The sequence below is a fragment of the Kwoniella europaea genome, chromosome 2 (assembly GCF_036810445.1).
Source record: "Kwoniella europaea PYCC6329 chromosome 2, complete sequence".
Lineage (NCBI taxonomy): Eukaryota > Fungi > Basidiomycota > Tremellomycetes > Tremellales > Cryptococcaceae > Kwoniella > Kwoniella europaea.
Window position 1 is genome coordinate 1845260 of NC_089488.1, and position 24783 is coordinate 1870042.

The window sequence follows — 24783 nt, forward strand, 5'->3', positions numbered from 1 at the left end:
ACCGGAGATTAATTCATCAACTCATCTCTGGAGACGATGATGTCGTTCAACCTCCTTTGCTCATTCAACTTTTGCTTCTTTCATCTTTAATTTGCATATTTCAGCTCAAATCTACGGTAAATACTTCGGCAAGTTTCCCTTTCGCTCCGTGCTTGCATCTTCACGACTATCTTCACGTCCCACATCTCACATCTCACGCCCGACACCTACACCCGATACTAGATGACCCTTTCACCACATTCTCAACCCGAAGATACTCATGAAATTATAGATTCAGAGACAGAGGTAGACGAAGAGATCAATAACCTCCTTTCTTCTTCTTCTTCTCCTTCTTCAGAACCCTTCAAGCCGTTCTCTAAACGATCATCCCCAAACGTATTTATCATCAAATTCAGAGAGCTGCTCTCACTGCCTTATGAGCTATTCTTTGCTATAACTGGTTTGATGGGAATAGCAAATTATGTCAGACAGATAGTACAGATCATACCCTCAAAGCCTGCCACTCTCTCCTTACGCCGAACAGGAGGGGCTAAGCACGAGGTTCGAGTGGACAGGTGGATAAAGGATAATGTGGAGAGCTTGCAAGGTGTTTTCAAACCTGCTTGGTGGGCATCCAAGTGAGTTGTCAGATTAGTGTGTCATAAGGATGAAGGGAGAGATGTGTGCCAGGAGCTGATTATGTGACGGTAGTGGTCATCTTCAGACGTTCTTCACTGTTTTAGGGGATTTTACAAAGGTAGATAAGGTACATTATGTGAGGTGAGCCCGGATACATATCTTCGAGCAGTATATGGGCAAGTGGGACTGACCATTGCATAGGACGTACCTGCGATTACCGGATGGCGGTACCATGTAAGCTTGCTCATAAGTATCACTTCACAGTGCTGATGAAGGTTTATATACTTTTTCAGTGGAATAGATACCACACCTGAAAACCACCAATCCCTCTCCACAAATACACCGACCGTAGTAGTCTGTCATGGACTGACAGGAGGAAGTCATGAGTCATACGTCAGAAATGTACTATCTTGGGTGGTAAGGCCCAAAGAGCATGGTGGGATGGGTGCGAGAGCAGCTGTGGTCAATGTGAGTATTAGATGCCTTCATCCCTAGAGAGGAAAGGTGAAGCTGAACTATATCGTGTCTGTAGTTCAGAGGATGTGAGTGAAACCTCATAATACCATTAAGGGGTGATTTCATAGCTTGATCATTGATCTCTGTTATTTCACATTCTAGGCGCAGGAGTCCCCGTAACTTCCCCTCAAATGTATTCAGCCGGAACCACCATGGACCTAGCCATAGCACTTCATTACCTCCGACATAAATACCCTTCATCTCCATTATTCGGTATCGGATTTTCTCTCGGCGCCTCGGTCCTCTCGAGATATCTAGGTGAAGCGGGAGAATCATCATTACTATCTGCCGGAATTATCCTTGGATGTCCATGGGACTTATCTTTGATGTCTCATAAACTGGATCACGACTGGTTCCATTCCCGCGTCTATTCTTCGGCATTAGGTCAAAATGTTCTCAAATTGTTTTTCAAGGCTTATGATGCCAACCCACCCATTTTCGACGCTGATGATAGTCCAGTGAAAGAATTTATGGATGAGTTGAAGGTGCAGAAGAATAATATGGGTTCTCATACTAGGCTAAGAAAAGTGGACGATTTGATGGTTTGTAAGATTGGTGGACCGAGGAATATCGGTGCTTGGCCTTTCAAAAATGCAGAAGAGTATTATCAGTGGGCGAGTCCTAAGAGGTTGATCAGTGGTGTTAGAGTGTAAGTGCATTTCGATATTACTGTAGCTGCTTTATCCCGGAAACCTCGCGAATATGGGAGCGGAGCTGATGTATCCGTGTCAAACAGACCTCTACTAGCTATCAACGCATTTGATGACCCTGTGGTTGATTGTAGTGAGTAATTCATTGGGAAGTGGTCGACGGAAAAATGACGAAACATACTTTTTATCCATCTCATAGCTGCCCTTCCCTTAGAAGAGCTTAAATCGTCCACTCATGTTGTAACAGCCATAACAGGTTCAGGTGGACATCTGGGATGGTTCGACGGCCCTTTCCCATTATGGTCACCTACCAAATCGAAACATCGATGGGTCTTGAAACCAGTATCGGAATTCTTGAGTGCCGCAGCGAGAGATCTAGAGGTAGTTGGAGGTAATATAGATGTGATACAGGAAGAGGGATGGGAGTGGGTTGAAGATGACAAGGGACATGCTATACCTGGATTTCACAGGAGGGGATGGAAAGTGCTTAAAGAGGGCGAAGAGATTTTAGGTGAGGGGGATGAAGGTGAGACCGGGGTCATACAGGGGTTATGATTTGGAGCGTCGACTTTGTACTCTGTGTATAGAAGGGAAGTAGAGTCATAGATATCATTGTCTTAGGGAGTCAAATGCATACTGTTCCCCTCTTAGTCAAGCGTAATGCTTAGCAGGTCCTGTGAAAGTGACGAGAATTTAAGATGGCCGTGCGAAAGAACTTGCGCATCATCGTTGCTTTGATCTGCAGGAATTTTATGGTGATCGACCAATGTGAACTGTAGCTCGTCCCACCCGTAACCGCACGATCTTTTATCACCTTGCTCTCATGCAGTCACAGATCACCCCGTTCCCATGCTCACACTGTAGCTTCCTCCTCCTTGATTCGATATATATCAGACAGAGACAGAGAGGCAATTCCTGAAGTCTCAAAGTAACCGTGCCTGAGCGAAACGAGCTAACGAACAACGAACAAAAACAAACCTCACGTCACTGCCTCATCCACAACCACATCTTTACCATCTTCTGATCTCATTGCTATTGTACATAGACCCATCCGCATAATAGTGACGAAATTGGGGTACATCAACTAACAGGAAAGATGTCAGTAGACCTGTCGGATCCTCAGATAGGCCTGACAAGGAGTAAAATACAAGATCCGAATGATCCGACAACTTGGTGAGGATCCCTACTCCACATCCTCAAGTCGGGAACCCAGTGCGGGATATACGACATAGTTTTTGTACTATTCCTATACCGCATGTCGCTGACGGATTGTATCCCCATAGGTTCTTACTGCACTATGCAACGTCTTTAACATCCCCTATATCCATCCCTTCCCTCTCTCAATATATCACCGTCCTCTCATCAGGACCCGAACCGCTCTTACCTAGCTGGCAAGAACACCTAACAGATACGAAAGAAGATGTCTTATTTGGATATGGAGAGATAGCAGGGAAAGGTTTGGTCTTGTTGTTTCTGAGGGATAGTGTAGGGTGAGTTGTATAGCCCATCGGCAAATGAGGCTGTGTATGGACATACATGCTAACAACATGCTGATCTGGTGATATGTCTCGGTGATAGAGGTGTGAAGCGAGGTAAGTCGATCTGCTGTGTAGCTCACCATGAATATCTACGTGGAATACTGATGGTTCTTAATTTCGATATAGCTAGAGCAGTAGTCCACTCCAGATCAATAGCTTCTTTATTCCCGGTACGTTACCCTATAGGTATATCACCATGCGTCGGCCCAAGACTAACTTATCTCTACTTCAGGACTATACCGCTCTAATCACCATTGCCCACCCATCTCAACTCACCGAAGAACTCATAACTGATCGACTAGCTCTCAATCAATCTTCATCACTACCTTCCACAGTACCTAAACCGAAATATACCGTACCTGGCTCGGACCATCCTAATCCACTCTCACCACTCGCACCAGGCGGTCCCATGCCATTTTTACCTTCGGGTGGTATAGCTGGCTCATCCAGATCCGTCTCAGCTTCTGCGACACCTCATAATGAGAAAAATCACATACATCATCCCTCACCCAGGAAGTACGGTGATCTAACTTCGCCTGTTCGACAAGCACATAATGGTTCGCCTTCCAATCGCAGGGTGATACCACTGAACGATCCACCTACTACAAGTTCCTCGCCTGGTCCACCCCTGAACGCACCTATATCACTTGGATCACCCGTAAAAGTCGAAGCAGCCCCGACTCAAAGAGGAATCTCTTCAGCAGATTATTTCGGTAAAGAAGATGGCACAGGTACAGGTAGTAACCCTGGTTCACCAAGAAGTAGGAAAACTTCTTTCGGTGTTAGACTTAAAAATACATTTTCGAGCAACTCCAATAATCATAAATCAGCTTCATCGAGTCATGAGGAAGGACCTGTTTCCCCTCCTCCTTCTCAACAGCAACAACATCAAAATGGCAATGGCAGTTCTACTCCGGCGAAAGATTCACCTAAAGAAAGTCGATTTAAGAATAATTCATTAGTGAAAGCATTCCATCGAAGGAGATCATCAACTCAAGCTTATACACCACCCGATTCACCCAATATGAATTCGAATTCGAATGTTGATGATCAGACTATAGAGTATGCACCTCCCGTTCCACCTAAAGATAAACCACCTACTCCTCCCACTACGACGATCGAACCACCTAACCCTTTACAGTCTGAGATACCCACTCCGACATCTGGAGTTACCATGGGTCATGGGCAGACTCTGCCCTTACCCGCTGAAAATCACAGGAGTAATTCGAAGAAACTTCTATCACCCTCTCCGTCCGCCAAACAAATGTTATACGATGCGAGACAGAAGAGCCTCGAAGCGGAGAATGAGATTCAACAGAGGTTCAGGAGGGATCAAGAGGACAAGTTGAACAGTAATGGGAATGGTATTGTGAGAGACAGGGATGATGATGAGAAAAGTGTGAGATTGGCCTATGATCAATCTGATGATGAGGATGATCGACCACAAAGTGTCAGTCAGACTTTAGAGGGTGAAAGTGATAAACAGAATACACCGGCTCCAGTGGGACAAGCAGAGATGATAAGTCAAGCTGCTGAAGAACATGCTCAGAGACAAGCTCTGATAAGGGATGAAGAGGAGAAAGCTAGATTTTTAGCTTTAGAAGTTGAAAGAGCGACACCGGAAGAGAAAAAAAGATTAGAGACAGAGAGAGTGGAAGTCGAGAGGAAAGCCGAAGAAGATAGGAGGATAGAGGAAGAACGAATTAGACTAGAGAGGATCAGGTTGGAAGAGGAAGCGAGAAAGGCGGAAGAGGAGAGGTTGAAGCTGGACGCTGAAGCTGAAGCTGAGAGGGCTAGGGTAGAGGCTGAGGAGGAGAAAGCTAGGATACAAGCGGAAGAAAGAGCCAAATTAGAAGCCGAAGAAAGAGCCAGAATCGAAGCTGAAGAGAAAGCTAGATTAGAGGCTGAGGAACTAGCTAGGAAACAAGCTGAAGAAGCTGAGATTGCCCGGATAAAACAATTGGAAGAAGAAGAATTAGCTAGAAAACAAGCTGAAGAACAAGCTAGATTGGAGAAAGAAGAAGTAGAGAGGAGGAAATTGGAAGAGGAACTGAAGAGGAAACGGGGGATTCAGGAGGGTCTAGAGAAAGGTAAAAGGGAAGGAGGAGTAATGCTACGAGGGGTAAGTAAGAATATTTGAAAACGACCATGGCCTGTATCTTTGTGAATCGGAAGTTGACGTTGAACACTGATGATATCATTTTTGGCACATGGATAGTGGGTCACTGTGCAGACATATAAAAGTATGACATGGCGAAGGAGATATTTCCATTTACTGCCTAAAGAGATGCAGCTATACAAAGCTGAAGGTGTAAGTGGACTGAATATCTCTAGTCATTTCATGTCGACTAAAGAATTGTATTTACAGGACGCCAAACCGATCCAAACGATATATATTGGGCCTTCTTCGAGCGTATCGGAGAAATACGAAGAATCGCAGGTAAAAGATAGTTTTAAAGTGATTTCGGATGGACCGAAAGGTGAAGAGGTAAGTTCTATATCTTCCTTGTCTGCTATAGGCTCACCCGAAAAAGGTGTACAAGCTAATAGCCGTACGGGAATGAATATAGGAATTCTTCCTGTTCACGGATTCGGGTGAAGATAAAGAGATTGTCCTGGAGGGGTTGAGGTTGTGTATGATATGAAAATACTGATCCGAGTTTGTGATGATCTACATCTTCCTTGCCTGTAGAAGCTCATGAGGTGCAACAAACCTTAGATATGTAGATTAGAAATGAACGATTGTCAATGAATTTCAGAATACTCATATGTGTTCAAGAGGATTGCCACGTGGTCAATATCTGTGCGCACCGAAAATCATGAAAATAACGGAGAGCATCTTCATCAAGATGACTTGGAAATCCATGCTGCATCCTGCATTTGTCCAGATTTCGCGATATCTACCATCTTCACAGGAACTGCACGAGATCAACATCAAGGGAAGATGCCAAATCCACGAACATTCTTTGATTTTAGTGTTGGTGATAAACCATTGGGAAGGGTTGTGGTGAGTGAACAGAGGTCTTTCTCTATCTGTTATATCTTTCAGCGTAAAACAAGTAATTTAGCTTACTCCTCATGATGTGATGACAGTTTGAGCTGTTCAGTGATGTGTGAGTCGCTGTTTCATGCTTAACGTTGAATGCTCAACTGACGACTTGATGTACTTTCATGTGTAGCGTCCCGAAGACAGTTGAAAAGTGAGTATGTGTGATATGTAACCTCATCTTGCGTCATTTTGAACAGATACCAAATATAGATGCTCTAAATACTGATATTGTTATTCATTTTGGATTCGTCTCAACAGCTTCAGAGCCCTATGTACAGGTGAAAAAGGTATCTCTCCCTCGTCCAACGTTCCATTACATTACAAAGGATGTCCCGTCCATCGGGTCATAGATGGGTTCATGATTCAAGGAGGTGATTTTACGAAGAAGAATGGGAGTGGTGGAGAAAGTATATATGGGGGTCCATTCGAGGATGAGAGGTTGGAAGGTGAAGGGACAGAGGTGGATAAGAAGGGGTGAGCAAACATCATTCGAGATCACACGGTCAGGAAATTGATACTGACATCTCGTCCTATGCAAAGCCTCTTGGTGATGGCAAACAGAGGTCCGGATACCAATGGATCGCAATTCTTCATTACTCTCGCACCATCACCTCATCTTACAGGTAAACATGTGTAAGCTGTCACCCTTATGCATCAACCTACAATGAATGTGTTTCACTCACTGATTGGATTCTACTTTAGTGTATTCGGTAAAGTCATATTCGGCATGGAACATATCGAAACCATCGGTAAAGTTTCGACAGACGACAGGGATCGACCATTGTCGCCAGTGATAATTAGTCATTGTGGTGAATTAGAACTCAAACGTGCACCCCCAAAACCCAAAGCCAGATCACCCTCTGTATCTTCATCTGTATCTAGATCCATTTCGCCAGATGATCGAAAGAGCAGCAGGAAGAGTAAATCGAAATCACGCCGTGATACTCCCTCTTCAGATGAGGGCGACTCGGATGATTCTAGAGATAGACATAGAAGTCGGAGGAAGAAGGATAGAAAGAGTAAGAGTAGGAAGGATAAATCGTCAGGACGTGATAAAGATAGAAAGCCAAGAGAGGAGACCGAAGAAGAATTGGATGCTAGATTGGAAAGAGAGGAAAAAGAGAGATTGGAAAAGCAGAGATTGGAGAGATTGGAGTTGATGAAAAAGCAGTTGGAAGAGGAGAGACAGAGGGTGAAGGATGAAGGTGGTGTTGTATATAAGGGTGAGTAACAGGCTCATCTCTCCTAATTTTAAACTTTTTGCCATGGGCCTCGACTTGATTCTTCTGAGGGACCACTGACCATTGACTTCTCAATTTAAGGTCGAGGAGCAATGCGATACCTAGACCCAGAAACCACTCATCGATCAATGCCCCGGAATTTCGATTCTCGTGCATCGGACATTCGACCAAGAAGGGGCCCACCTCCTCATCTTGCCGATCGAATAGACAGAAACAGAGAAGGAAACCGAAACAGAGATAGGGATAGAGATGGACGTGGAGGAGAATTTACTCAACGTGATCGGTTAGATCGAGATATGGATAGATGGCAGCATGATAGATCCCAGGCTCAGGCTGTTACTGAAAGGGAACGAGCTAAATTTACGAGAGGAAGAAGTAGGAGTAGAAGTAGGAGCCCAAGTCGAAACAGATCGATCAGTCCGAGGCTGAGATCTCAGTCTCCTGTAAGAGGAGGAACCAGATCGAGATCTAGATCGATAGGTGCTAGATCAGATGGGAGTGATATGGTGTTGGATCTGGATGATTAGATTGTCGAATTATGCATTTTGTACGTATGATCACTATCCTACCTTCGTTGCCTCACAAGAAGGCGTCACGGAGTATGGAGGACGCTCCGACCACATCCCACCGAACGTCCTGTTCTCATCGTCTAGGCAAGGGACGTTGTGTATGTAGGTGGGTACCAGTAAGGCGGAAGGCGACACTTAGTGCCAATATATCGTTGCAGCACACAGGAGGGTAAACGACTGCTCCCGTCCTCACGTTACTCTGCATAACTTACAAAGGATCAAAGCGGCCTTCGAAGATGAAATCGCAAGCGAGCTGTAACGACCTACGATGCGTATGACATGCAAGTATAAGGATCTTGGCCTTCCCATCTTGAAGAAGCTTGTATGAAGTCTGATCTTCCGGACTTGTACCGCCAAGCCAGAACGATCTGACAAAGGCTAATTGGGGACGACACATCCTATAAAGGTAAAAGCCTCACTGAACCATACTGACTGTACTATGGATCGGATTATCAAGTGGCGATCATTCCATATCATATCCGTACGAGAGACACACTGTTTTTCCATAAACAATGCCCCCTCGTCATAGATCAAGGTACGATAGCGAAGATGATTCCAGGTGGACGAGAACCCCTCGTCGTTCGAGAAATACATCGTCAAGCCAATGTGTAGAAGAAGATCGTTCGATCTATCCTCCAGATCCAGAACCTCTCAATGAACCTCGCTCATACTCACAATATAGCAGGTCATCTGGAGAGTCGCAGAGGGATACCGTCGAGGTTGAGGTGGACGAAGACGTGCAGAGGGGAGAGCGGGTGTACCATCAAACAGGGACTAATCCCTCTCGGAGGACTTTTGTCGAAAATTCAAGTCGTGATCAGCCGATACATAACCGTACGGGACATACTGATTCATCGACCAGAGCATATATTCAACCTGACCTCGTTTATCGACCAGAACCGGGACCAAGTGTGGAAATTCCTACTTGCAGATCTCGAAGGTGCCCAATGAACACTACCCAATACGAAAGAAGAGCACCGACACCATCCTTGGTAGAGCTCACAGGTCATCAACCTGGTCCTCCTGGAACTTTGTCTCAGTATTCTTATCCTGCAGAATTCCGAAGTTCAAGTCTGACCTCTAGGCCAATAGATGCCCGCACTCAACAACCATCATTCCACCCCCCATTCAGTTCTTCAATCCATTCCAATCCCCGATCGATGCACAACAATAGAGATACAGAGTTAGTGATGTTCCAAAGAGATATGGGCATAGCTGCGGACCCGAGAGACCAAACTGTTATCGTTTCCAGAAGAGAATTCTCTTATCCTGATGAAGATGGTTTATTGTTTACTTCGCCAGTACATTTTCCTATAGTGGATGAAAGAGGGAATGTAGAGCATTACAAGGTTTGTGAGCATGTTGTGAGTGTTCTGTCCCATTATCCTATCTCAATCACTTGACTGTAACATGTATGGAAAGGAAATCAGAGTATGATAGGAGACACAAGTTACTCTACTGGGATAACCCTGATTCGGATCACTGATTGCTGATTATTGGCCAATTATCAATAGACGGACAACGGTGATCCAAATCGATGTAAAGCCTTTCATACCCCCGTTCATACATCTACCGTCTCTATTCGAGAGATTCACCCTGAAGATATTCATTTTTACTCTGCAGCAATCATCCCAAGGAATCATCGTATGTTCACAGATCATCCTTCCACTTCGAGGATGATCACGGTAGATCATTCAGTGACGTACAAGCAAGTTGCGAATCAATATAATTCCCAACAACTTGCTTTTGCTAGACGATACAAGGATTGGATTAAAAGCGATACAGGTAAACTTCGTATGAGTCAAGAAAGGTATATCACGCTTATGAAAGATAATATACGAATGAGAGATAAAGTTTTAAGAGAACGTAAGAGGGAACTGGAGAAGAAAATTACTTCGGGAGATGTAATGAGTACCCTTCAAGATGGTTTGAAACAATACGATGTTGATCGTCATCAATCGTCATCACAATCTTCGACTTCGATTGGTAATTCAAGGTCATATCGTCGATTGGATTCAGCCAGAAGAGATCTGCGCGAAAAGTTGTTATCGGTGGATATCCTCGCCAGCACATATGTGAATGACCTGAACGATCGGAGCTACATGCAAAGCAAAATTAATGATCTCAAAACCGAGATAGATTATCAATTTGGGGACCTCAGAAGCTTGTCAACGACGAGTGGTGTTACCATTGCCAATCAGGAGAACAAATTACATCACTCCGCTCAAAAGGCTTTGCAGCAATTGGAAGATATGGTGAATCCCCTTGCTTGGTTGAGAGAGGATGAAGAGAGGTTAGCGAAAGAGAAGAGGGACTTGAGAACCTATTATCGATCTCTAGATTGGATGAATTGATTGACCCACTTGTTATAGGGGAGGAGTACAGTGAGATCAATTATGTACATAATGGACGGACGTGGATGCAGGTATCTATACGGGAAGTATGAATATAACTTGTCTTGACGATTGTCCATATATTACATGACCACATCTATTCCTTCAGATACTGACTTACAATCTATTCAAGCCAAATTTCCTTAACATCCACATGCCCAACACACCGAACAAGACCGTACCGCCGATACCGGAAGTATTCAGTGCTGCACTCGTAGCTCCGCCAGTCGATGATGCAGATGGCGAGGTACCTGAAGAAGATGACGAGACACCTGACGGAGAGGTAGAGCTATTTGTTGATGAAGCTGAATCACCACACACTCCATTGGGACAGGTAGCGTTGAGGGCGAAAGAGGGATATGTGGATGGCGTGGTATATTCGACGTAGTCGAAGTCTGTAAGAAAGCCGACAAGGGCAATCAGTCAAGATCATATTGTTAAGAGCAGCTCATACATACCAAAGAACGTAGCATTATCACCTTCTGGTCCATCATTAACCAGTTTCACCTGGTGTGTACCCTCCGGTAAATTCCCAACGAAAGCCTTCAATGATCCTAACTTCTCACACTTCTTTCCGTAGTCTGCGGTTCCACCGCAGGGAGTCCTGGCGTTCCATGTACCGTAGGGTGTTTGCGAGTCGTTGAAGTAGATGGAGAAATCACCGTGATCTTGGACAGAGTCACCGTAGATGTAGAGGGCTGATCCTGCAAAGGCTGTATCATTGTTGAAGCGGAGTTAGCAAGATATACAACGGGTTAGATGAGAAGATAGAGAGCATTCTGTCCAGGTTAAGACAAGACATGTGTGGTGTGATAGGAATCATTAACTCACAGAAGTTGAAAGAATTACCAGGACCTTCGGTATATATATTGGTACCGTTGAAAAAATCACCGCCTTGCCTCGTCCATTCCCCATCATAGTGAATCTGATCCAGCGCATCATCTATCGTCTGGTTCTTCAAATCCGAACCTAGATCATATCCTAGTACAACGGAGTCTAAGCCTAACCCATCACCTTGGTTTGTCAATGTCAAAGAGTGCGCTGAAGGTGACAAGTCCGTCGTTGAGTATAACAATGCTCTACCTGATGAGACCGATCCAGGGGTTTGTGTGGTAGTTTGACCGTCGAGCGTAATGGTGAATGAGGGGGAAGAGACGTTAAGGGCACCGTATAACCATATCTGTGTGGCTGAAGATATAGCGAAAACCACTCCAATTAGCTTGTCGGCTTCGAAAGTTGTTTCATATGACAGATCGTAAACTCACTGGTAAAGTTCAATGACAGCTCAGCGCCTTTCTCAGTGGTCCAATGTAAAGTAGCCTGATGCCATGGTAAGCCCGTCTCACTCTCTGGCGCTTTGTACCATGTTGGATTATCCTGCGGATTAGGTGTTGACCATTGACCTAGATCAGAATACACAACCAGAGGGTCGAAGTCGTCATACGTGACGTTGATGGTCTGCGAGGTTGACATATTATCGTTGTACTCTATGGAGCGCAGCAACTAGAATGAATATGGATATGGGCAATTATGTGGTGTTGGACGTCAAAAGGACAGATATCAATGAACGAAGGGACAAAGGGTGGATGACAGGTGGTTATGGCTGTATAAGTTGGTTTCAATAGTACATGAATTCCTTGCTTGGCATGCAGCAGATTTTTGTGATCGAGTTGGTGTAGGATGAAAGGAGCGGACAGTGATTGACACAGACCGTTTCAACGAAGTAAACTTGTTTTCTGTTTACATCCATCAAACAACATAGTGGTTTAGCGGTGTTGTGGTTGTGTGTACCCCGCATTGTGATGACGCAACAACAGTGGCATGTCATATCGAACGAGTCAGGCTCGATTACGATGCATGTAGGGGTGAGATTGTCTCTGTTTATATATGTCAGATACTATTGAGCTCACACCGTCTCCCGCTGTAGACTTACCAGGGGAGAGAGATGAAGAGGAGGTTGACATTCTCAGCTTCGAAAATGGAGTTGTCGCAAAGGAATTTAGAGAACTCCGAGTAAATCCTAGGTCAGTCTTTTATCCTATGTACAGAAAGCATGCGAGGATAACTTTCAAATCGTTGTTCCAAAAAGATGTGTCTGGGAAGATCAATCTCTGCGATATCGATCCATCCAACTAAGGTCATGTGTCGGTAAATCCCATCCGATCGGTAGTATACTACTTCTTGGACCTTTCTCAAACGAGTATGTCTGATTACAACACCTGCAATGTCGTTGGTATCCATCCCTCGGATTACGGTGCTTATCACGATTTCCTTACATTGTTTAGGCCCGTGATTTCAACCATGCCCTCTGAGGTACTTGATCTCCCGGTGTGCACCTCGACTGGCGATATCGATCACTCAGCATCAGTATTGATATCTGCTCCGTCAGACAATGACAAAGCTCCCCACTTGCTGTATCGCTCCATGTTGATCAAGCACCAACGTCTGATTCCCGATAGATCATGTGTTCTGGCACGCATAGAGCTTCGAGTTGACGATGGAGTCGAGTACTTTCAGCGGAATTGTACAGGGAAAAATTGTATTGGTCAGATAGATTCGATGCAGCACATTACGTTTCGATCATAAGTCTATAAATTTTAGACAGTTATAGCCGAATCGTAGTACACCATTTATGCATTAAATCATCAACGAAAAAGGAAGAGAGAATGAGGGGTCATCAGCATTAGACATAAGACATAAAGCATAGACGACGTTAAAAGGACATTCAAAGGCAGGAAAAAAAAATACTAAAAAAGAACGTGAATGATATGTATTTTATGTATATGAATTATCGATATGATATATAGTAAACATAATCGGTTTATCGGTCTTCTTCATAATCTTGTGATGTTTGAGTATGAACAGCGTGGAGATGGAATTGAACACTCCAGGTTAGAGTCCATCTGGAAAATTCAATTAAAGGGTATATTAAATTTTTGATTTTTGGGTGATCAAATTTATGGTTCCGTTGACATGAATTGGTGATATCGTGGTATGTTGTATATGACTTGAGGCAGATTGGAAATACTGAAAGACCGAGAACCGAAAAAGGGATAAAATGATGAAACAAAGAAAGAAAGAGAAAAAGAACGTTTCCACCTGACCATAACCAGTCGTTATCGTTAACCTCTTCCGTTAAATATTTTCTAGATAGAAATACTAAGTCTCTAGAGTTCGAATGATTCTCTCGTTCTCATACCTTCCATATAACCCTGGTTCTGATTGTTTTGAGCAGCATTGGCGGCAGCTTGTCTTTCACTCCCTACCGCTGAATTTGAATTTGATCCTACTGATCCTGATCCCCCGCCCAAACTTGAAGTATCAACTTCTTCATCTTCTTCCGATACTCTCCTTCCCATCATTATGTTGCTTCTGTTGCTTGCGTTGGAGGTAGGTCTGAACCCCCCTACACCGCCAAACCCTCTTGATTCACCCGCTGGACCTCTGGGATTTCGGAGTGGTTGCGAAGATAACATCTCGCCCATTGGATCTGAGGCACCATTGGAGTTACCGAAAGAAGAGATGGAATGACCTTTGGAGTGCATACCCAATCCCGAAGGGAGGGGAGGGACGGGAGGGATGACGTCGCCGAACAAGCCATTGAACGATCCCGATGCTTGACCTTGTCCGATAGTCCTTCTACCATGAGCAGCACCCATCGATACGTAATCTCGACCTCCAGCGTCGGCTCGAAGGTTACCCGAGGATCTTTGAGGATTGAGCGATCGAGCGGGATCTCTGGCTACCACTGGTCCGTTAAACCCCCTCAGATCAGGCATGGATTTCTTGATTCGTAAATTAGGGGATAACTCGTTGGTGGGTGTAGAAGAGTATGGAGATAGGTAAGATGAGGATGAGATGGTAGCTGAAGAAGAGGTAGTGAGAGTAGGTCGATGTTGAGGTTGAGGTGGTTCCCTTAAAACCACAACAGATTTCAGATCACCTTCACCCCTTGTGGAACTTGACAAACCCAGTTTCTGCGCCACCAGATGAACGATCCTTCGTTCGGTCGGAGTGAGGTTCTTCGAGAACGCCAACTCATCCCTCATTCTATCTTCTTTGAATACCAAAACCCTTGAGTAGATGTCCAACACGGCAGGATCGTTCATATCTAATGTGAGAGGTAAGGAGTCTGAGGTAGCGGAGGTGGCTGATTGTGGTGGACTGTTATTCTCGTATCCATTTGAAGGTCTTGAGATCGGTTGAGGTGGGATTGGAATTGATAATTCCGCTTTATTGATATTGGTATTATCGAATTGAATCGATCTCATCCTCTTCAACGCCTTCTCCCTTTCGATCTTGTCTTTCTCACCAGGTTGTAACACCTTCTTATATTCAACTCGTAGTTTCCTACCTTGAACATCATATCCGTTCAACGCAGCGACAACCGAAGCTGCCTCATCGGGTGCACGGAAATTGGCAAAAGCCAATCCGCGGAATACTCCATTGTCGTGATGATAGTTGAAAGCGTATGGTAAAGGAGCACCTAAAGACTCCATTACCCCTAGCAAGGTTTCTCGAGTGACCGCGAAGGGGATATTCTTGATTACTATGGCGGTTGGAATGACATCCTCATCTGATGAAGGAATTGAAGGCATCCCATATCCATTTCTCCACCCATTGGCCTGTGTGCGATTGTGGTTGTTACCGAGACTAGCGAGAGACTGAGATCCATATTGAGGAAGCCCCCCGGTATTGTAACCTGCGAGATTGGGCGCAGATGCAGCAGTGTTCAGACCGTACGACATCACGGGAGGCGGAGAGGGGGTGACGGCCAATGGCGCGAAGTTGTCGACGGGAGGATAAGTAGGCTGTTGGTATGTCTGATATGGGTGAGACGAGGCGGTGGTGGGCACGGATGTGATCGATGAAGGAGGTGAGAGGGCAGGAGGGGAAGGGGCGTCACGGCGGAACGCTTCGAAAGCGTTGAGATTAGGCGACTCTCTTGACGGAGGTGCGTTGGAGTCATACCATCCCTGCGTGAGGTTTCAGTGAGGTAGCACATAAGAGAATAGGAGAGAAAGCTTACCTGGGGAATACCAGATCTCGAACTTCTCTTCGGACTGGTAGCCCAATCAGGAGAAACGATCGATCCCTGTGATGGAGGGCCAAAGACACCGTTGTAACGATAATTGTTGTTAGCCGCGGTGTAGGATGCGGGAGGAGGTGAGATAGATAAGGAATGTAGGTTGGGTAACGGTGGTGAAGTGTGATTCATCCTGGACTAAGTTGATGAATAGATTGTGTTGAGGATAAGGGACGACGACGTGTCTGTTGTTGTTATTTTGACTTTTTGGTTGAGACGCGTAAATTCGACGTCAGGTAAGATTAGAATGGATGATAGCAAGTTGTATGTTCTCCAGAAGTTTTTTTCGGTTGGGGTCTACCCATGAAAGAGAGGAGAAAAGGCTTGATTTGATTTTCCAGAAGGAAAGAAGTTGAAAATTTTGATTATAGAGATTGTGTGTTTGTTGTTGGATCGATGACAAGTTCGTATAGAGGGAAACGTGTGACAAGGTTCATATGTGTATGTGTAGTTGTATGCAATGGTAGGTTTTGTTCGTGTTGTCGTTACTCGTTTCTCATAAGTTATAGGATGATGATGATGATAAGACTGGATGACATGTATGAATGTGTGCAGAGAGAATAACAAGGATGGAAATATAGATAGATGAATGGTCGTGTAGTGGGGATAGTAGGGGAGGGAGGGAGATGTGGTGGGTGACATTACTCGATTGACGTGAAAAAAACCAAAACAAAGTGGGATTATTTGCAAACATCATTTTATCCATTTTATCCCATATCCTCGTTATGCTGCTCGCTGTCAGCAAGGATGTTTATAGGAATAAGCAGCCGGTCATGCTGTCCAGAGTGCCATTCATTACACCTAACAAAACTGCTCCATCCACACCTGGTACCCATGGTCAAGTATACTCGAGTGCGATATCCTCAAACAGATAGTAAACCCCTTTCCATCTGGAGAGTGAGACAGGGACATCGTTGACACTTTGACTCGACATTTCGCCACCTTTCCTTTTTCCTTTGCTCAAGCTCAACAACCTCCACTCTTTCGCCCCACCACGTGCTGATGACGTGTATCGTCATAACATTCCGCCAAGACCTGTCACAGTACGTCCGGGTACCTTCTCTGCGCCCAGTGGTCCTTTGCCATATCAAGGATCAAGGATCAAGGATCAAAAGCGGTGCGTGCGTCTATGATGCAACATAAACATAACCCATAACCCAGAACATTATCTTTCGATCCCTCTTTCTTCGATAATTTGCCATCTCTATACTCATCACATCATACATATATTGTGTATAGCAAATTATAATCATCGACAATGGGTCTCGCATCTAAATTAGCAGCCGCACAAGCAGGTGGGAACGCAAACCCTTACGGGGGAGGTGCACCCGCTCAACAACAATCATATGGTGCTCCCCAACAACAACAGCAACAAGGTCAATATGGACAACAACCCCAACAAGGACAATACGGCCAACAACCTCAACAACAGCAATATGGTGCTCCTCAAGGTCCACCTCCTACTCCTGGACAAAGGTGAGTCTCCAAGTATCCTCTGGCCTTGCGCAGTCTGATGAATGTGCTGTAGACCTACTTCAGGACAATATGCTCCTCCCTCTGGACCACCTCCTGGTCAATCCCAATACGGTCAACAAGGTCAAGGTCAAGGGCAATATGGTCAAAATCAATATGCCGCTCCATCAGGCCCACCACCAGGTCAATATGGCCAACAACAAGGGCAGTACGGCCAACAACCTCAATACGGTCAACAACAAGGACAATATGGTCAACAACAAGGATTGCCATCTCAACAATACGGCAACCAACCTCCTCAATATCGACCTCCTCAAGGTGCTCCTGCGCCAGGTGGAGCACCCGTAGGCGGTGGTCCCAATGCTCAAGCGATCTTACAAGCTTTGCAACACTGTGTTCAAGAGGTTAGTCGAGCCATCTATCCTTCGCTGTGTGGAAGGGAGATACTGAATAATGTTCCCGTTGATGTAGCAAAAGATCCAAGCCTTCTACCCACCTGGTACCGGCCAACTCGAAGCTATCGCCCAGAGAGTAGCTCAATCAGGTGCTTTGCCCAAGATCGCTCAGGAATGGAGAATGCCCCTTGAGCTTGCATCGGACTTGGTAAGCTGACTCCGTACTCGTGATGCAAATGGAAAGTCTACTGACTTTCGGATACTAGGTCAAATTGTCTTTGTTCGACGTTATCCTTTACGTAGATGATAGTGGAAGTATGGCCTTCGAACAAGGGTTAGTTGCCATATCCTCCATTGAAAGAAATCAGCTAATGTATGCTTTTGTAGAGGTGAACGAATCGATGATTTGAAATTGTAAGTTTGCTTTTTTGATCTTAGATGGTGATCTAACTAAACCCCATTCTTAGGATCCTCTCACGAGTCGCCTATGCTACCTCACTCTTCGACGATGATGGTATCCAAGTCCGATTCATGAACAACCGACTTGAAGGGAACGGAATCAAGACCGAACAAGACGCTTTGAACCTTGTCAATCAAGTCAAATTTTCTGGTGCGTCTATTCAATCACGATCGCCTCATCAGATAACTGTAAGCTGACGAGTTTTGATTAGGTCTCACTCCACTGGGTACTTCCCTTGACCAGAAGATCCTTCAACCTCTCCTCCTGGGTCCAGCTAGAGCGAATGCTTTGCAGAAGCCTATTCTCATTATTGCTATTACCGATGGTGAGCTCACTCCATGTTCCGTTTTGCAAGATGACAAGCTCACTCTGTATGATAGGTACACCCGCTGGAGAACCTACTGACAAAGGTGAGTAAGCTTTATAGTCTATTGTCCTGTGTATATAGCTAATCTAGGCAATCTTGCAGTCACCCAAGTCATTCTTAACGCGCACCGAGAACTACAAAGGAGTCGATGTATGTATATCCACGCACTATCTCGTGGGGATTGAATCGTACTGACGTCCTGTGCCACACAGATGGTCCCGATGCTGTTTCTTACCGTACGCTTGCAAAGTTTTTCAACTCACCCATCCTTGGTCATGACTAATGTTCTACCATTAATTCAGAGTTCGCTCAAGTTGGAGATGATCTGAAGGCAATGAAGTTCCTCGAATCTCTCGACAATCATCCCCAAATTGGCTCATTAATTGATTGCACGTCTAACTTCGAAGCTGAACAAGCAGAGATGATGAGAAAAAACGTAAGTCTTGCTCTAGTTCGTAGTCCTGTGATGGTACGACCTGCACTCTGCTGATTCTGTTTTTTTTTTTCTCTTACAGAACATGGATCTCAGTCCTGAAGCCTGGTTGATCAAACTCCTAATGTAAGTAACTATGACAAGACTCGGTCGCTCCGCGACTGTTGCAATCACTTGTCACCTCCCTTTGCTAGCCGAAGAAACTAGTTTGGTCCTCCGATCGACTTCTGAATGCTGATAATGATCAAATTCAAACAGGGGCGGTATAGATGATAGCTATGATTCGAATTAAGTAATGTCCTTTTCTGTATGCAGCCGCAAGCTAACAGCTGGTTCACTAACAGAGACGAATAATCGATTCGAATCCACAGCGAAAGGTCGGAAGGACTCCACTCAGCCGAGATGGAATCGAGAATAAATGGGGCAAGTGCGTGGAAAGAAGTGTTACCTTTTTTATCTATATTAAGAATGAATCGATAATATCTCGTGAGACTCTATCTGACAATCATATTGAAAAGACATCGTCTCAATCATTAGGACAATGAGCGGTGAGATGCTGGGCCAAAGGACCCTTGGACTAACCGCCACACTCATAACCGTATTCGCCTCATTCATTACAATATTCCAACGGAATCTATGCCAGCATGCATTACAAGAATAACTGTATATGCATGATCATCTCATCGATATCTAGCAAATGAACTTTGGCATATGAACAACTTATATACAAAATACCATATATGTAATAGGTTACAAATCGACTTCTCTTCTTCTTTTCAGCCATATTTTCGATGGTGGTATTTTGAATGATACAATTTACCAATAGCTACTTCAGCACATCTATATCTTTTCCCGACTTTTGTACGGTTTTCATCTTTTGTTTTCTTTTATGATCATATATAGACATGATTTGATCGTGATAATCTTCGTTTAGAGCGTAATACTGTATTTATTTATAGTACTTGAACTAAATAATCGAGAATATAGGGAGAGGTCGTTCACATGTCACCAAAAAGGATGACCCTGTAACCCAGATTAGCGAGATGCATCGAGCGGACAAAAGAGGTAGAAATGCGAAATAAATGAAGAGACAGTGGCGAAGAGGAGACAATAGAAGAAACCTGGACGCCAAATAGAATTTGGTAGGGAAAAGAGGGGAAGTGGGGATAGATGAGAGGCAAGGGAAGAGGGAGGAGAGGGAAGAGAGGGAGAAGGGGAAGGCAGGAGAAGGTGGCTACGTGAGAGAATGATAGGACGGAAGAGCCAGAAGAGATACGATATAGCACGGCGATAAATATCATTCAATACGTCAAGATGTTTGACAAGGACTATCATCGTTACTCACCGTGATTTCGGAATTCATCCGCTATTCGCTCCTTGTCCACCCGAATTAGCCAATCTGTTGTTCATCAGAATCCTCAACTGATCATTCCTAGCCTTCTCCACCTCCAGGTCCCTCTGTAGCTGGTGAATCCGCGCATCTCTCTCAGCCAATTGTTGAGTGAGAATCTCCATATCCTTCTTACGTTGTAGTCGATGTTTCTGAGCTGATCGACGATTGATATCTCTTCGGTCTGTAACCGAAATATCTCAGTTAGCTACGATTAAATGTAGTGATGAGAGATACTCACGTTCCAATTTGTCCAATCTAATTTTCTCTTCATCCGTCATACCTATCGTACTCTTTGTAGTGGACCTCCTACCTTTCGATGGTCCAGCTACATTTGAAGCGGCTCTACCCGTCTTAGATGCAGAAGAAGATACACGTCGAGCAGGAAGAGGATGATTTATCTCGGAAGGCGATACGACCTGACTTTGAGTTTTGATCTCATTAGGTGATATACTACCATTTTGATCTTGAGTGTGAGTTTGATAATTCATCCAATTTAGGATATCAGTTTTGTGATTGTTGTTTTCTAAATGGATGTTACCCACACCCAAATCGCCTATATTTGATTTAACAGCTAGAGGAGGAACGTCATGGATGGACGCCAAGTCGTCGTCGTCGGTATCCATATCTGTTGTGCTGTAGTATTCTGATGCGTCGACCGATGATGCGGCATGTGAATGATACGAATTAACGCTAGATGGCCTGAAGTAGTCTGAAGGACCATTGGGGCTGGGTTCAACGGGTGAAGTGAGTGTCGCAAATGTATTGGCGTGTGGAAGAGGAATTGGATCGAATGTTGAGCTGGAAGGAGCGGAATGAGGAGATGGTATGGGTTCGAAGGTGTGAGTATTGGGAATAAAGTTGGTCTGCTGGGGAAGAGAAGGTATAGATGAAGTTTGAGAGGAAGATGATTGGGGTTGTGGATTATCTTCTGGTGGAAGTTGGATGAATTCTCTCATCTACCAACATTGCAGTTCAGCAAAAGGTATCCAGCCCACAGAGAGTATTCACTCACAAAGCTTAAACCCGAAAGCCCATTTCCACCCATATCTTGCGTCTGAGTATGTAATAACCCAATCATCCCATCATCACCACCTGCATTCACTCTCAACGCAGAATTGATATGCCTTTCCAAGCTACTTGTGCTGACGAGAGTTCGGGATTGGGGCACTCCTTGAGGATAAAATCGGCTGTTGTTGGAGTCAACCCTTCGTTTATCAGGTACGATGGTCGCCGTGGACGAGTTGAAGCTGTTCAGTTGTCGAGCGGGTATGTCAGCTTGATACTTTGGCACTTGTGGATAGGAGGAAAGCGAGTGATGTATAGACCGACTACTCACCTATCTGTTGGCCGTAATGGCTGAGGCATGGTGCAGGGTGACTGCTGTGGCTTTGATGTTGTTTGTATATGTATGTATGTATGTATGATACAAGGAGTGACTGTGGTTGACTGTGTTGGTGTTGGTTGATATTCGGAATGCTGTAAACGAGAGGATAATGGGAGGTTGAAAGATAACGTGAGTTGATGACATGGGAATGAGGTAATTTTGTATATCGTACACGTAATCTTGATGGGAATCAATAATCAGTCCAGTCAACCACTACAGCAGACGCGTCAAGCTGAGCAACACGATAAACACGTTCGATTTCGACTTCGAATGTCGATAGGCATGCGCCTGTTTCGACGCCACGCCTTGCTCTTGCTGTTGACAAGCCTTTCCACCGGCGGCCAGAGTCTGGCTGTACCCTGCGCGTACGCCGGTGATTTTCAGGAACATTGGTGATTATTGGAACACCCTGAATGCAAATTTGATGAAAAGGTCGATCGTGGTCTCGTTGATCGTGTTCCCTCGTCTTGCCCAAAGGTCCGCTGTCATTCCTTGGTGGAGGGATCTCGAGGGGTATCGTTCATTGGGGTAAAAAGTGAAGCCCCTCGAATCATAAACCTCGTTGCCACCTGATTATCGGGTTGTTTCATGTGGCCATTCCAGATCTGTGGGTTTATCCACTCCATGATTTCGTACGAGGGACGTAGTACGCGTTTCTAAACATGAAAAACAAAAGCCCAGATCTCAGGATTCACCTCCATGAACCGGACCCTGTAAGATGGGAAATGGGAAATGATTTTCTGGGTCCTCACTCTCTCGGCACTTCCCATTTCCCAACTTGGTATTCTTGTATGTATGTATGTATGCAAAATTAATGTGAAGAATCAAATCTATCAAACCATTCAACATGTATCATTATCAGAAATAATACCAATAATTTGTCTCATACGTATCATTAACATCTGTATCTCTGTCTATATCATTCGTCCTCATAAATTCTTATTCTAATACCACCAACATCCTCAGCCTCCCTTGCTCCCCCTTGCTCGGCTTGACGTCGCCACCGCCTTCGCTCATTACGTTACATCTTCGCAATTCCACAGCCCTCCAAAAGGGGATAGAGCATACGAAACGCGCAAAAAGAAAATAGAAACGACGATGATACCGCTATCACCTGTTGTCAATTCAACTTCCACTTCCATATCATTCTCACCCGAGCCATCACCTCGACCTTCTATATCTTGTCTTAGTGGACCACCTCTCACGCCGATATACGAGATGGACAAGATCAGTTCCGACTTGATAGTCAGTACGACCGAAGAAGTAGAGGATGGGAATGGAGTGGTCATACCTAACGATGACGATAGAACGAAAAATGTGAAAAATGCTCGTGCGAATCTACCCACTTTGACAGTCCCCCCACCATCATTCAGCAACTATTCCTTCGGCGGTTCATCACCCTCTGCATCATCTTCTGAATCATCCGTAGGACGTACACCCAGTCCACTCTCATCTGTAGACGACATAGCATTACCTTCAGAAGGATTCAAATTCGGTACATGCCCCTCGACGTCCTTCGTGGGTACTCCCACAGCCGAGCAAGGTCCGTTCGAATACCCTTCATCATCTTCCTCAACCATGTCTGTCAGTCCACCCGCTGGTTCACCGACATTAGCGAGAAGAGGTAGTCTAGCACTAGGAATGACTCATCGTAGAGGATCAATCATTCCCCCTCACTCCAACAACACTTCCAACTCAAGTGCACTGTCACCTCCACCTACCCGTCGAAGCTCCACCTGCTCCACCATAACAACCCTTCCCGCAGCTGGTCGACGTCCTTCCATCGTCCATTCAGCTACTGTCGAAGTGGCTTTGCCCCAGACATCTGGATCCACAGACGAATCATACCAACCAACAACTTCAGCGAGTTCATCTCGTCGCCCTTCCGTTCTCATGTTCCCTTCCAAACCCCTTCCCGCACCTATACCTCCCTCTCTCCTAGCCAGACGGGGCTCCTTGCCTGTCGACAAACTATTCGGTATACCTCTATCCTCCGAGCAGTTAAACGGCGGTAGGATCAGGGCAAGCTATTCATCCGGTTCAGCCACCATATCGACCGCATCGCTATACCTTCGTAGGCAGAGTGTGGTATCTGAAAGTGGATTTTCCAACGGGTCAGGAGCAACAGTGATGAATGATGAAGGAAATGGGCACTCAAATAGTATTAGAAGACCATCAATGAGGACTCGGACGCCCTCTGCAGACTTCACACCCCAAACTGCCTCCTCAGCTAGAAGAGGATCAGTATCGTTCTTCCCTCCTCCCCAACCATCTCAGCTCAATACCAATTCGCCCGTCCGATCATCTTCCCTATCTAGTCGATCTAGCGCATCTTCCCAGAGAAGTTCCATATCATCTTCACGAATACCCATAAACTTCTCACCCCGACATCCCAATTACGCCTACCTCTCTTCTAGACAGAGTTCCACAACCAGTCTAACACCCAGTACCCATTCTTCCTCTTCGACTTCCGCTTCTGTACCCTGCTCACCTGTTGTGGGCTACAACCTAAGGAGGAATCGGAACTCCACGGTGAATAGCAATCCCGGATTGAGCAGTTCAGGAGAAGAGGACGAACATGAAGAGGATAACCAACTTTTACCTACGCCCAACCCAAGTAAATTCAGCAATACCGTTCCACAGGCAGGTATACCGACTTTTGTGGATCCTTGGTCCTCGTCATCCTCCATAGATAGTAAATTGAGTGATATGAGCGTAGAAGAGAAATCGTTCAGTAGTGGTAGTAGTAGTAGCATGGTACCATTGGAGACTCCTCCGCTGGAGACCGTAGTGGAAAGGCCACCTTTGGAAAGTGTGGATAGCGGAGCGACTGAAAGACCTTAGTAGAGACGTTAGATCGTTAGACTGAATAGAGAGAGATAGAAAGTAGATTTGTGGAAGAATAAGATAATTAGATCAGTTGTCTCCCGTTGAGGATTGTTTCATACACGTTTCTGTCTCTGTTATAATGTTTCTCGTGTATTTCCACCATGTTGTTGTTGTAATCTGTAGTAAGAACAATGCCTTTTTTTTGGATATTTTAGTATATCAGGATACTCAAAACATTATAAATTCAGTCTTTCAATCAATGCTCTGAAATGCATGCATATGGAGATGGGTCACCATACATACAAGTATATACAGTACCCAAAATTGAAACGTGAATGCTGAGTTACTGAGATTCCATTCTTGAGCCTAAAGCCCAAAGCCCTACTCGT

At 45.0% G+C, this 24783-nt stretch overlaps 9 protein-coding genes across 9 annotated transcripts; 6 read left to right on the plus strand and 3 right to left on the minus strand.

The window, feature by feature from the left end:
* Positions 1-222: 222 nt before the first annotated feature.
* Positions 223-2339, plus strand: V865_007024 (uncharacterized protein; the record flags this gene model as incomplete). The annotated part of the gene is made up of 8 exons (XM_066230780.1): positions 223-617; positions 691-759; positions 820-852; positions 912-1086; positions 1151-1160; positions 1237-1783; positions 1871-1917; positions 1984-2339. 8 exons carry the CDS (start codon positions 223-225, stop codon positions 2337-2339), a joined length of 1632 nt encoding a protein of 543 aa, XP_066086877.1.
* A 541-nt stretch (positions 2340-2880) lies between these two features.
* V865_007025 (uncharacterized protein) lies at positions 2881-5967 on the plus strand (the record flags this gene model as incomplete). The annotated part of the gene is made up of 8 exons (XM_066230781.1): positions 2881-2957; positions 3068-3274; positions 3363-3376; positions 3449-3492; positions 3555-5444; positions 5541-5633; positions 5691-5810; positions 5893-5967. 8 exons carry the CDS (start codon positions 2881-2883, stop codon positions 5965-5967), a joined length of 2520 nt encoding a protein of 839 aa, XP_066086878.1.
* Positions 5968-6266: 299 nt separating this feature from the next.
* V865_007026 (uncharacterized protein) lies at positions 6267-8139 on the plus strand (the record flags this gene model as incomplete). The annotated part of the gene is made up of 7 exons (XM_066230782.1): positions 6267-6329; positions 6416-6435; positions 6502-6522; positions 6630-6845; positions 6912-7004; positions 7074-7594; positions 7694-8139. The coding sequence occupies 7 exons, from the start codon at positions 6267-6269 to the stop codon at positions 8137-8139; spliced, it is 1380 nt and encodes a 459-aa protein (XP_066086879.1).
* A 554-nt stretch (positions 8140-8693) lies between these two features.
* V865_007027 (uncharacterized protein) lies at positions 8694-10535 on the plus strand (the record flags this gene model as incomplete). The annotated part of the gene is made up of 2 exons (XM_066230783.1): positions 8694-9545; positions 9696-10535. 2 exons carry the CDS (start codon positions 8694-8696, stop codon positions 10533-10535), a joined length of 1692 nt encoding a protein of 563 aa, XP_066086880.1.
* A 156-nt stretch (positions 10536-10691) lies between these two features.
* Positions 10692-12047, minus strand: V865_007028 (uncharacterized protein; the record flags this gene model as incomplete). Its single annotated transcript, XM_066230784.1, has 4 exons — positions 10692-10969; positions 11033-11287; positions 11406-11762; positions 11840-12047. The coding sequence occupies 4 exons, from the start codon at positions 12045-12047 to the stop codon at positions 10692-10694; spliced, it is 1098 nt and encodes a 365-aa protein (XP_066086881.1).
* Positions 12048-13741: 1694 nt separating this feature from the next.
* Positions 13742-15792, minus strand: V865_007029 (uncharacterized protein; the record flags this gene model as incomplete). The annotated part of the gene is made up of 2 exons (XM_066230785.1): positions 13742-15550; positions 15604-15792. The coding sequence occupies 2 exons, from the start codon at positions 15790-15792 to the stop codon at positions 13742-13744; spliced, it is 1998 nt and encodes a 665-aa protein (XP_066086882.1).
* A 1126-nt stretch (positions 15793-16918) lies between these two features.
* On the plus strand, positions 16919-18918 carry V865_007030 (uncharacterized protein; the record flags this gene model as incomplete). The annotated part of the gene is made up of 12 exons (XM_066230786.1): positions 16919-17136; positions 17189-17537; positions 17605-17736; positions 17795-17862; positions 17916-17942; positions 17996-18138; positions 18200-18313; positions 18369-18398; positions 18458-18505; positions 18568-18591; positions 18658-18791; positions 18871-18918. 12 exons carry the CDS (start codon positions 16919-16921, stop codon positions 18916-18918), a joined length of 1335 nt encoding a protein of 444 aa, XP_066086883.1.
* Positions 18919-20147: 1229 nt separating this feature from the next.
* Positions 20148-21546, minus strand: V865_007031 (uncharacterized protein; the record flags this gene model as incomplete). Its single annotated transcript, XM_066230787.1, has 4 exons — positions 20148-20362; positions 20420-21137; positions 21194-21428; positions 21518-21546. The coding sequence occupies 4 exons, from the start codon at positions 21544-21546 to the stop codon at positions 20148-20150; spliced, it is 1197 nt and encodes a 398-aa protein (XP_066086884.1).
* A 1117-nt stretch (positions 21547-22663) lies between these two features.
* On the plus strand, positions 22664-24409 carry V865_007032 (uncharacterized protein; the record flags this gene model as incomplete). The annotated part of the gene is made up of 1 exon (XM_066230788.1): positions 22664-24409. The coding sequence occupies one exon, from the start codon at positions 22664-22666 to the stop codon at positions 24407-24409; it is 1746 nt and encodes a 581-aa protein (XP_066086885.1).
* Between the last annotated feature and the right edge of the window lie 374 nt (positions 24410-24783).